This window comes from Scyliorhinus canicula, chromosome 15 (assembly GCF_902713615.1).
Source record: "Scyliorhinus canicula chromosome 15, sScyCan1.1, whole genome shotgun sequence".
In the NCBI taxonomy this organism is placed as follows: Eukaryota; Metazoa; Chordata; class Chondrichthyes; order Carcharhiniformes; family Scyliorhinidae; genus Scyliorhinus; species Scyliorhinus canicula.
In genome coordinates, this window is record NC_052160.1 from 133,744,387 (window position 1) to 133,756,879 (window position 12,493).

At 46.3% G+C, this 12,493-nt stretch overlaps 1 protein-coding gene across 2 annotated transcripts in view; it reads right to left on the reverse strand.

Annotated features, from left to right (window-relative positions):
- The window catches only part of cntn2 (contactin 2), a 196,378-nt gene that overhangs the window by 49,634 nt on the left and 134,251 nt on the right, over positions 1 to 12,493 (reverse strand). For both annotated transcript variants that reach the window (XM_038820061.1, XM_038820060.1), the window contains exons 8-9: positions 6,301 to 6,482; positions 1,399 to 1,535 (exon numbers count right to left, since the gene is read on the reverse strand). In XM_038820061.1, coding sequence (XP_038675989.1) covers positions 1,399 to 1,535; positions 6,301 to 6,482 — 319 coding nt within the window. The remainder of the gene's footprint in view (positions 1 to 1,398; positions 1,536 to 6,300; positions 6,483 to 12,493) is intronic.

The window sequence follows — 12,493 nt, forward strand, 5'->3', positions numbered from 1 at the left end:
CATCTCCGAGGGAACTGATCAACAGAAACGGAAATTCATTTGAATCTAAAGTAGCGTTTCCCCCTCCACTTTAATGGAACTGCTGGAAGTGGCGTAATTAACCTCGGATTCGGAAATCGAGAGTTCAGCCAAGTTTCCCAGTTCCGATGGTTGGCGGGGAAATCCGATTGCCAAGTGGAATGGACGGGAACCACAGAATTGCTACAATTCAGAAAGAGGCCATTGAGCCCATCGTGTCGACAGCGATCCTCCGAAAGAGCACTCTACCGAGGCCCACTTCCTGCCCTATCCCCATAACCCCACCTAACCTGCACATCGTAGGGCTGTGGGAGGAAACGGGAGCACCCGGAGGAAACCCACGCAAACACAGGGGGAACGTGCAGACTCCGCACAGACTCCTGGGTCCCTGGCACTGTGAGGCAGCAAAGCTAACCACTGTGCCACCGTGGAGGAAATTGGACTCTACTGTGAGGCCTACACTGGTTAAATAGCAGATCAACCACCGTGGCAGAGGCTCAGATGCAAGGAAGGGCCACCCTGGGGAGAACAGCTGATGAGTGTCTGACCTTTGTGCCTGTGCCAATTGAAGGCTGGGAGATCGGGCGATGAGGTTCAGGGTGCCCAGTTAGTCCAGGTGCCAACTGCACAAAGGGAAGCCACACAAGCCGTGTGCCACGCCAAGTGAAGTTGTGACTCTGTGTTGGTGAGTCGGCCACGGCACAGCGTGTTGGCAATGCTTCCGCAGTGTTCCTGGCCATTCCTCCCCACCCCACTGACAGTCCTGTCGCACAGTCATTGCTCCATGTCCAGGCGCCCCGATCCTCCCCCATTCACCAGGAGAGTGTCCCGTCTACATAGGGTGGGCAAGATCACCTCTGCTCCTAATAATGCGTCCTGGACACTGCAGCTGAAGACACACTCATAGCGTCAGGAAATTAGGGAACAGGTTGCCCTCGCATGTCCTCCCAGGTGAGCTGAGCCTATTTATGCACAGTGGCTGTCCACTGCGGAGACTGGTGTCAGGGTCCTTGGGTCACAATATCCACCCTTATAACGCATCACCTGACACCCCAAAACCTCTCCAGCGTCTACCAGGAAGGAGTGAGGCGTATAATGGAATGCTGCCAGGATGGATGCACCTCCAGCTCCACTGAAAAAGCTCAATGTTATCAGAGGACAAAAAAAACCTCATCCATTCTCCCGCTACCGGAACACGAGGCTGTCGTGCTCATCGCCCACAAGAAGGCTGCGGAAGCACCTCCCGATCCACAACCTCCAATAGCAGAAGGGCAATGGCAACAGGCGCGTGGGAATGCTATCATCTCTCAGCCCACACCTCACTGGTTTGATGTTTAGCACCTGACGTTCCCTGTTACTGGGTCAAAACTCAGTCCGCACCTTAGAATTTAACTGGAGGCCATCTCTCAGCCACCTGCAGGTGGGCCGAGGCTTCCCAGCGGCTGCACATTTCCACCACAGGTTGGAGCCGACGTCAGCCTCTGTGTCAGTGATAATCTGAAGCCATTGCGGGTGAGCTAGAGCGAAGAAAGAGAAGAGTCAAGGTGTGACGGGGTCAGGGGGCATACGATAATGTGGAATTGTACGGCGTGGACACCGACCATTCAGCATGGCCATGGACGTTTGTGCAATGACAGAACAGGCTTGATAGGGCTAAACAGCTTACCTCTGATCCTGTGCCCCCATGCAACCTCACACTCTTTCTACTTCATCTTACCCTTTCAGCGTATCCTTCCACAAACATTAAATCCCTCCACCACCGACAAACAGTGGCAGTTGTGTGGACCATCTACAAGGTGCACTGTAAGAACTCACCAAAGCTCCTTAGGCAACACCTTCCAAACCCATGATCACTACCATCTCTAAGGACTCTTTTTCCGATTGGTAGGCGGTGACTAGTGGGGTATCACAGGGCTCTTTGCTCGGATGCCAACTGTTTGAAATAATATATTAGTGATTTGGATGAGGGAACTAAATGTAGTATTTTCAAATTTGCAGATGATACAAAGTTGGTTTGGAGGGTGAGTTGTGAGGAGGATGCAAAGATGCTTCAGCAGGATTTGGACAGGCTGAGTGAGTGGACATATGCACGGCAGCTGCAGTATAATGTGGATAAATGTGAGGGCCGAAGGGCCTGTACTACTGTATATTGAGGGCCGAAGGACCTGTACTGCGCTGTAATGTTCGATTGAGTGTATCCACTTTGGCAGCAAAAGTAGGAAGGCAGATTATTAATTGAATGAGCGTAAATCGAGAGAGGTGGATATACAGCGAGATCTTGGTGTCGTTGTGCATCAGTTGCCGAAAGTAAGCGCGCAGGTACAGCAGGCAGTAAAGAAGGCAAATGGCATGTTGGCCTTCATAGCGAGAGGATTTGAGTCTAGGAATAGGGATGTTTTTCTGCAATTGTACAGGGCATTGGTGAGGCCACACAGTTGGTGTGCAGTTTGGTGTCCTTATCTGAGGAAGGATGTTCTTGCTATGGAGGGAGGGCAGCGAGGGTTTACCAAGTTGATTCCTGGGATGGCGGGATTGTCATATGAGAAGAGACTAAATCGGTTACGGATTATATTCATTGGAGTTTAGAAGAGTGAGAGGGGTCCTCATAGAAACTTATAAAATTCTAACGGGATTAGACAGGACAGATTCAGAAAGAATGTTTCCGATGATGGGGGTGTCCAGAACTGGGGGCCATGGTTTGAGGATAAGGGGTAAACCTTTTAGGACTGAGGTGAGGAGAAATCTCTTCACCCAGACAGTGGTGAAGTTGAATTGACTATCAAAGAAAGTAGTTGAGGCAAAAGAATTGTGTAATTTCAAGAAGGAAATAGATACAGCTCTTGGGGCTAAAGGGATCAAGGGATATGGGTGGAAGATGGGATCAGGGTATTGAACTGATGATCGGCCATGATCATAATGAATGGCGAAGTAGGGTCAAAGGGCCGAATGGCCATGTCGTGCTTCTATTTTCTATGTATGAAAAGTCTACCTGGGAACCCCACCAGCCGGAGGCTCCCCCCCCAAGTCACTCACCATCCCGTCTTGGAAATATATCGCCGTTCCTTCACCGTCGCTGGGTCAAAATCCTGGAACTCCCTCCCTAACAGCACTGTGGGTGTTCCTACATTACATCTTAGGGACTGCAGCGATTCAAGAAACCAGCTCACCTCCACTTTCCCAATGGGCAAGTGAGGATGAACAATGAATACTGATCCAGCCAGCGAGGCCCATATCCCGTAAAGTGAATAATAAAAAATATCCTTCTCTTCTCATTTCCCTTCTGTGCTTATCTCACTTGCCCTGAAATGTATCTGTTACTTGCCTCAGCGACTCCATGTGACAGCAAACTTTCACTTTCTCACCAGAGAACAAGTGAGAATCAGAGAACGTGGCAGGATGGAAAACCACAAATCAATTTCCTGTACAATCCCATTTTTTTATTCCTGGAGCAATGGGCTATGCGGTGGAATTTTGATCTATCAAATCATGCACGTTGCTCTTGATGAAGTGGATACAGGATGTTCTGTGATGTGAAATACATCTTTTCGTCCTAATCTCTGGGACGTTGCAGTTAACATTGCAAGCAGGGGTTAGGATTAATCTCTCCCACTGCGTGCATTCAGGCACAAGCTGAAACTGATCTGCTTCACACAAGAATGTCATCTTGTTTCGTGCTCAAGCATCTGCATCTCCTTTATATTGACTTTCCGTTTCTGTATTGCCCAGGGTGGGTGTTGCTATTGTTCATTGATCTAAGATATGGATCCAATTTTGAATAACAACAGCAACTTCATTTGTATAGCGCCTTTAATGTGATGACAAAAAACGCTGCTGTGCCAAAAGAAGGCGGCATTTATGCGCATCTTAAGCAGGGGGAGGGATAGAGAGCTTGAGAGCTTGTATGGAGAGGTGCATGGAGAGATGGACAGGTGTATGGAGAGGTGTACGGAGAGATGGAGAGGTGTACGGAGAGATGGATAGGTGGACGGAGAGATGGAGAGGTGTACGGAGAGATGGAGAGGTGCACAGAGAGATGGAGAGGTGTACGGAGAGATGGAGAGGTTTATGAAGAGGTTTCTGGAGAAATTCCAGAGTTAAGGGCTCAGACAGCTGAAAGCACGGTTCCTCTAAGTGCGGGGCAAAGTATTCATAGAATCATAGAATTGACAGTGCAGAAGAAGGCCAGTCGGCCCATCGAGTCTGCACCGACCCTTGGAAAGAGCACCCTACTTAAGCCAACGCCTCCACCCTATCCCTGTAACCCAGTAACCCCACCTAACCTTTTTTGGACACTAAGGGCAATTTATCATGGCCAATCCACTTAACCTGCACATCTTTGAACTATGGGAGGAAACCGGAGCACCCAAAGGAAATCCAGGCAGACACGGGGAGAAAGTGCAGACTCCGCACAGACAGGGACCCAAACCGGGAATCGAACCTGGAACCCTGGAGCTGTGAAGCAACAGTGCTAACCACTGTGCTACCGTGCTGTGTGGGGAAGTGGGAGTTACACTAGGAACGATAGTTGGAGGAGCTCAGGCTTGTAGGGCAGGAGAAGGCTAGGGGATGGGTGGGATGAGGCCTTTGTTGGCCTTTGAAAAGAAAGATGAACATTTCAAAATTGGCTCCAGATCAATGATGATTCAATGTAGATCAGCGAACACAGTGGTGATGAGTGAATGGGATCATGTGAGTTCAGTTCACAGGCAACTGATTGGAGGTTAATGGTAGAGATGGTGTGATTGTATGCTGGAAGATACAGAATGAAAGCGTCACAGTAAGTGAACAGTAATGGGAACCAATATAAGGGAGATAATTATTCAAAGTCTCCAGGCAGAAGTGGCCAGTTTGGGTTTCAATGACTGGCTGCCTTTAAGAACACATTGGTATTCGTGGAGTTAACCATATGGATTGACAGAACTCAGCGATGTTATTGATTTTTTTTGCTTTATTTCAGGGCTCAGCAGCTCCACCAAGAAAAGCGAACCGTCAACTTGGGGATCAATAATTCAGACAACGTAGAATAACGAGCCCTGACAGCGGACGGTGCCCCGAAGCTCAATGTTGCTCCTTGGTTGAGGTACCAGAGAATGACGTGACTGGCACCCATCCAGCTGTACCCTGCACAATCCAGACCTTTTATATTTGAAACATGAACCATTTGTAGCCAGGAGGACCTTGTGCCCCCAGATCACCACCAACACTGCAGTGTGTTGGAGAGCAGCATAACCCAATGGACTCCCTTTGAATTCTACCTCTGTCGTCTGCGAGAGGTGTCGAGCCTGTATTTCCTCTCCCCTCACATTCAGACATCATTGAAAGCAGCAACTCAGGGCGTTAGCGGAGTTAACCTTATATCAACACAAAAGAATAATGTGGCTCATTTACGCTTGCAAGAAGTGGTATACACACATAGACAGAGGCCCTTTCTCTGCAAGCAAAAGGAATATGTTCAAGCCTTGCTCCTTTTCTGAACCAGGAGCTTGGAGAGCCTATAGTTCTCCACTGCTTCCCTCTTGGCAGCACTGTGGCCAATCAGAGTTGACCCGCCACCTTATCAGCAACCCTTTCCCCTGCAGTATAAATTGCCATTTGGTAGTACAGAACTTGAGTATTAGTGAAAAAAGAGACATTTCACCTTGCATTCAACAGGACATCCGCAAGAATACAATGTAAAGGAAATTAACAAACTTATGCTATGTTAGAAGAGAGTGCTGACTGGTTGGCAAATGGACTCTGATTGAGGGAGGTGCCATGGAGAATGCACCAGTTGATGACCACTAACAGTTAACTGCCAAGCATTGTTTGACATTTAAGCCAGGCAGCTTGACTCTCATTAGTGAAGGCATTGTTCTGAGGAATGAACCAGCGAATGGCTGTCAGCTGTTTTGTTTAGCTGAAACAGGCACAATGTGACATGTTCTTTCTGTCTGCACAGAACAGGCCCTGTGTGTTTTGACTCCCCACAATTTGTAGTATTGTGAACAGTCTGATGAGTACAAGCTAAGAAGCTTCAACAAAAAAGTCTATTCTTTCAGTCGTACTAATTGTTGTGATCGTTTGAAATTTGGTATTCTTGCATTTGTCCTGATTAGTGCAAGGCATAAAGCTTCGGCAATGTGGCTCTCTTTTCAGCAAGAATAAGAGAATGAACAACCCACAGTCTCAGGAACATTGTACAACATGGTGAAAATGCATCAGGCTTGCACTGAGATAGAAGTGGGCCTCAAATGTCAATATCCTTGTATAAGTCAGTGGCATAACGAAGATTTCTCCTCTCACCATGAACGATGATCCTCCCCTGGGCCGAGTCTTTTCCTCTTGAGTTTCCTGCTTCGCATTCATACACCCCTTCATCTTCAAACTGTACATCGGGAATGTGTAGGATGGGTTTGTCTTTGGATTGCCGGACCTTGGATGACAGGGGCCCATCAAGCTTCCTCCATTTAATGGTGGGCACAGGACTGGAAGATATCAAACACTGGGATTAGCAAAATGAAGGATTTGCATTCCTATAGCACCTTTCACAACCTCATACTAAATTTGCAGCCAATAAATTAGCCCTTGTAATAGGAAACCAATCTGTGAATGGCAAAATCCCGCAAATAACAGTGCGGCGACTGACCAAATAATCAGTGATGTCGGATGAGGGGTTTTGTAGCCAAGACTCCTCTCTTTTCCAAAATTGTGCCATTGGCCCTTTTACGTCCACCCCAGAGGATGGATAGTTTAATGCCTCATCTGAAAGGTGGCACCTCTGTCAGTGCAGCACTCCCTCAGCACCGCATCGGGCGTTTCAGCCTAGTCTATGTTTCTCTGAGGTCCCATAAGGGTTTCTAATTAGTTGGGTTTGTTTTCCTCTTCTTCTAAACAGTTGGTTGACGCGAGCCATCAAAGCAAATGAAGGCCCTGCAAATAACGGACTCAGCAGCTGCAGGGGGTCCGTCATGGCGCACGTGCAGAGACATACCTGTGTGCGACCTTTACCACTGACCCTGCTACACGATGTCAATGGCGGACCCCCCACGGCCAGCCAGCTACTTGTGTAACCGTTGCTGCGGTGTAGGATGCAAACTGCCAATCTACACACACAGCAAGATCCCATCAACGACAACTAAATAAGCAGCTGGATAATGGGTTTTAATGACGTTGGCTGAGGGTCAGCTGTAAAGAAGACTACGTCGACAGATTTAAGAATGACATCTTGGGCACACCAGATAGGAGGAGGCCAGAAATCCTGGCATATACGGGACACTGCGTGGGAGCCTCTCCATAGGAACGTGGGAACCAGGAGTAGGCCATTCAGCCCCTCGAGATTGCTCTGCCATTCAATGAGATCATGGCTGATCTGTGGCCTAACTTGATATACCCGCCTTTAGCCCATGTACCTTAATACCGCTGCTTAACAAAAATGTATCCATCTCAGATTTAAAATGACCAATTGATGTGGCATCAATTGCCTGTTTGTGGAAGAGTTCCAAACCTCTAACACCCTTTGTGTGTCAAAGTGTTTCCTATCATCTCTCCTGAATTGTCTGACCCTAATGTTTAGACTATGCCCCCTGGTTTTAGACTCTCCAACCATTGTAAACGGTTATCTTTATCTGCCCCATCTTTTCCTAGGAAGGATATTTTGGCTCTGGAGAGCATGCAATGTAGGTTTACAAGAATGATACCTGAATTTTAGGGGTTAAGTTATGAAGAGAGATTATATAAATGTGGCCTGTCTTCTCTAGAATTTCGCTGGTCAGCGGGTGATCTGATAGAAGTCTTCAAGATAACCCCAGTCAATATGGGGATTGAACCTATGCAGCTGGCCTCACTCTGCATCACCAACCAGCCGTCTAGCCAAATGAGCTAAACCAGCCCCTGTTATACACAAAGGCCCTGCCTTCTCAACCTTGCCTGAGGTGTGGCGATCCTCGGGTTAAATCACCACCAGTCAGCTCTCCCCCTCAAAGGCAAAAGCAGCCTGCGGTCATCACGGATTTTGGCAACTTTACCTTAACAAATATGCAGTGTGATGCTAAACCTATCTCATTATCTCTTTGTCCAATGGACTGTATCAATTAATCAAAACTAATTATTTTGATAAACAAAGTGGATATGAATTGCCCCAGGGGCTGAGTTCTGCTGTAAGTCTGGCAGGAGCCTGGCAGAATCCATCTCATTACAGTACGGGTAAGGTTGCCAATTCTGGCCCAACGCATTAACACAAGAACATGAGAAATTGGAGCAAGAGTGTGTCGTTTGGCCCTTTTACCCTGCTCTCCCATTCAGTAAGATCACAGCTGATCTACTTCAACTCCAACTGCGCGCAGTTCCGGTCTCCATAACTAAGGATGCGCTACCACCAAGAAAGTACAACAGTGCCTATGTTTCCTCAGGAAGCTAAGGAAATTCAGCATGTCCACATTAACCCTTACCAACTTTTACAGATACACCATAGAAAGCATCCTATCTGGCTGCGTCACAGTCTGGTATGGCAACTGCTTGGCCCAGGACCGCAAGAAACTTCAGAGAGTCGTGAACACTGCCCAGTCCATCACACGAACCTGCCTCCCATCCACTGACTCCATCTACACCTCCTGCTGCCTGGGGAAAGCGGGCAGCATAATCAAAGATCCCTCCCACCCGGTTTACTCACTCTTCCAACTTCTTCCATCGGGCAGGAGATACAGAAGTCTGAGAACACGCATAAACAGGCTCAAAAACAGCTTCTTCCTCGCTGTTATCAGACTCCTAAACGACCCTCTTATGGGCTGACCTCATTAACACTACACCCCTGTATGCTTCATCTGATGCCGGTGCTTATGTAGTCACATTGTATACCTTGTGTTGCCCTATTATGTATTTTATTTTATTCCATTTTCTTCCCATGTACTTAATGATCTGTTGAGCTGCTCGCAGAAAAATACTTTTCACTGTACCTCGGTACACGTGACAATAAACAAATCCAATCCAAGGAAGGATAAACTTGCAAAGGAGCCGATACGGCGAAGGTTCACTAAATAGGTCCCTCAGTTCAGTCATTGTCCTCTGATAAGAGGTTGAGTAAAATGGACCTATATTGTCTGGAGCCCAGAAGAAAGATAGGTGATCCCATTGAAACATAAATGATTCTGAAGAGACTTGACAGGGTAGACACAGAGAGATTGTTTCCACTTGCTGAGGAATCTAGAATACGGGGGAAGATTCTTAGGATTAGGGGCCAATCATTTAAGTTTAAATGAAGAGGAATTATTTTATTCATCTGAGTCTTTGTAGTTTTCTATCCTAGCGAATGCCCCATTGTTGAATTATTTAAGGCTTAGATAGATGGATTTTTGCTCTTTCAGGGAATTAAGGGATATGGGGAGTGGGTGGATACATGGCATTGAGGCCCAAAATCAGCCACGATCGTATTGAATGGTGGGAAAGGCTCAACGGGCCCATGGCCTACACCTGCTCCTCTATCTTGTGTTCTTGTGATTTGGGGGAAAGATCCATGCAAGAGGAGTAGAGCCGAGGCCCCAAAAGGAAGATGAGGCTCTTTCAAATGTTGCAACGCTCCTTTGCATCAGGGGCTGAAGTTTTGAAGTGGAAGGAAAGACCCAATGGAAGACTGTTACGGCCAGTGGAATGCTCTGCAAACACCATCATAGCCCTTGGACCTTTGAAGATCAGACATCCTGGCCAGGTCTGACCTTCAACCTGCACTCAGGGGATCACCAGATTGTGCCTGGAATAAATGGTGGACATGTCAAGGGGAACAAAATAGCAACTCCCAACATTTACACCTTCGCATGCGTTTACACTTACAAAGGAATTAAGTGAGGAAATCTTCCCCTGTGTTATTTGACAGTTCCCCATCAACCTTTCCGTGACCACGGGAAAGTGACCTTGTCGTGTCAGCACATCCAAAGAATGTAAGATGTACATTTCTATAGTGCCTGTCTATAGGGCATTCCCAAATGCTATACAGCCAATGAGGTACTTTTCGAAGTGTAGACGTTGCTGTAATGTAGGAAACATACACAGCAAGCTCCCAACAGCATATTCCAATGATGTTGAGTGAGGGATCAATACTGCTTGGAACACAAGGTGGGGTGCTCCCTGTCTCTTCTTCGAGATAGTGCTCCGGGATTGCTTACGTCATCTGAAAGGGCAGACGGGACCTCAGTTTAATGTTTCAAATGAAAGACGGCACCTCCAATAGTGCAGCACACCTTCCTCATGGCACTGGAAACATCAAGCTGAATTTTGATGCCCAGGCATCTGGAGGAGTAATCGAACTCACAATCATCCGACTTCACAGACAAGCACATTACCCGCCGAGCCCCAGCTGAGACCTGCCTTTACAGGAGCACTGGGTTTTTATATACTTATTTTCCGAAATAAACAGTACAGATCCCTGGTTACACTCAGTCGGGACTTTAATTGCCTCTGGAAGTGCACTGTTTTATGTATGCCATTAAAAATCCTTTGTATGCTATTGTCACTCAGCCCGTTAACGCGATTATTTTAAATGGACAACAATTACATTAAAAGTAATACACCAGGACATTTTATTGGAACACATTAACCAGTGCATTTCCTCAGAAACCATCACTGGTCATAAACAAACAGCCTTTATTTATTACAATAGCTTTTCTAAAAAAAACATCAAACAATCATCACCGTGGCAACGGCGTGCTCCAGCTAAGGCACCCTGTAAAGTTAATATAAGCTCACCCACGGCTTGTATTAGATGCTGGAATTATCACTTTAGGCAGTATTCCCCCGGGGTACCTAAACCTTATATCTAGATTTCAGCATGATGTTCTCAGTACGCCTAATGCCATTTCACAGCTGGCTGGCATTCAATGAATGAAATTATATCAGAAACAGGGAGAAGAAGAACAATAAAGACAGGGGTGATTCGAGGAAGGTTTCTTGTTTTTATCAGCAAGGAACAGAGTATTATTCCATTAACTGTGTTGAATGTCAATCTCTCCCAAAGCAGGCAAAACATGAACTGGATGAATATTAAAGACCCCTCTACTCTGCACCAAAGTATGTGCCTCAACGTCATTTCACCAAGAATGTATTCACATCACATCGCTGATTTTACCATGACAATGCGACATTGTTAAGTAATTTTATTGATGAAAAAACATGTACATTTTTTGTCTATGCACTTCAAAGGGGCAATGGAAGCCTCAAACTCAGAATAAAGCATGAAATTGGAAGAAGAATCACAGAGAAAATGTAATTAATGTAACATATGTCAAAGTGTTGGTCACTGCGACTTTGACATGGAAGTGCGAGGTCTGAGGTCAGGTGCCCATTGGGATTGTTAAAAGGAGACATGCATATGCGCAAGAAGTGGAAAGATTCATTGGAATGCTCAAGCTGTCAAGGCTTTTAAATTTCCTAATTTAAATTTTAAAAAGTCATCTGCAGCTCTTTAAAAAAATTAGTACTTGCTATTTCACTCGGTGTCTTGGTCATTGTGACCTTTGTACGGGAGTAGGGGTGTAGCTGTGGCCTTTCCATTCCAGTAGGGAAGAGGACAAAGTCGTGCTGAGTGTCTCCCAACCGCACCCCCCTCCCCACACCCCAAATGGGACCTGGCTGTTGCGATCACAAGGAAACCTGATGTTGGCAGGGATGGGGGTGGGTACAAGGAGGAGGCGAGACATGGTTTACAGTAGTGCGAGAGCTCCCTTGCTTCTTTTGGCTCCACCAGAATAATTCAAGGTCTCTTGAGCTGAACCTCAAGTGAAGTAACCAGTGGCCGAGCCTAATGTTCTGGGGGCATGGATTCAAATCGCATCACAGCAACTTATTGAAATTAGAGTCAATTAATAAAATATGGAATATAAAGCTAGTCTCAGTAATGGTGACCATGGCAACTACCAATGATTGTGGTAAAGACACATCTGGTTCACTAATGTTCTTCAGAGAAGGAAATCTGCCAACGTTACCTGGCCTGGCCTATATGTGACTCCAAACCCACAGCAAAACGGCTAATTTTTAACTGCCCTCTGAAATGCCCCAGCAAGACATTCAGTTCAGGGGGTAATTAGGGATTAAAGAATTACATGAAAGTGGGAAGGACGCACAATCTCTGCTGACACTTGAAGAAGAGCAGGGGTGAGCTCCCTCGTAACCGGGTGATTATTTATCCCTTAACCAATGGGACTGAAAATGTGTTTGTTGGTTTTTAATCACAGCAGCTTGTAGTTGGCACATCTGTTTCAGCTTCAAAAATACTTAATTGGCTGAGAATTGCTTTGGTGCATGCTAAGGGTATAAAAGACGCTATATAAATGCAATTTTTAAAATTAAAGTTTTAAGATGAAGTTTTCTGCGTGAACAGAAGATTGTGTGAGACTGGCCTCTGTGAGGTTATGGGATAGAATTTCACGTCGGTGTTGTTATTGATTAAAAACTCGCAGACGTCTATCAAATTCTTTTCACTCGTTTAAAAAAAATAAATTTAGCGTACCCA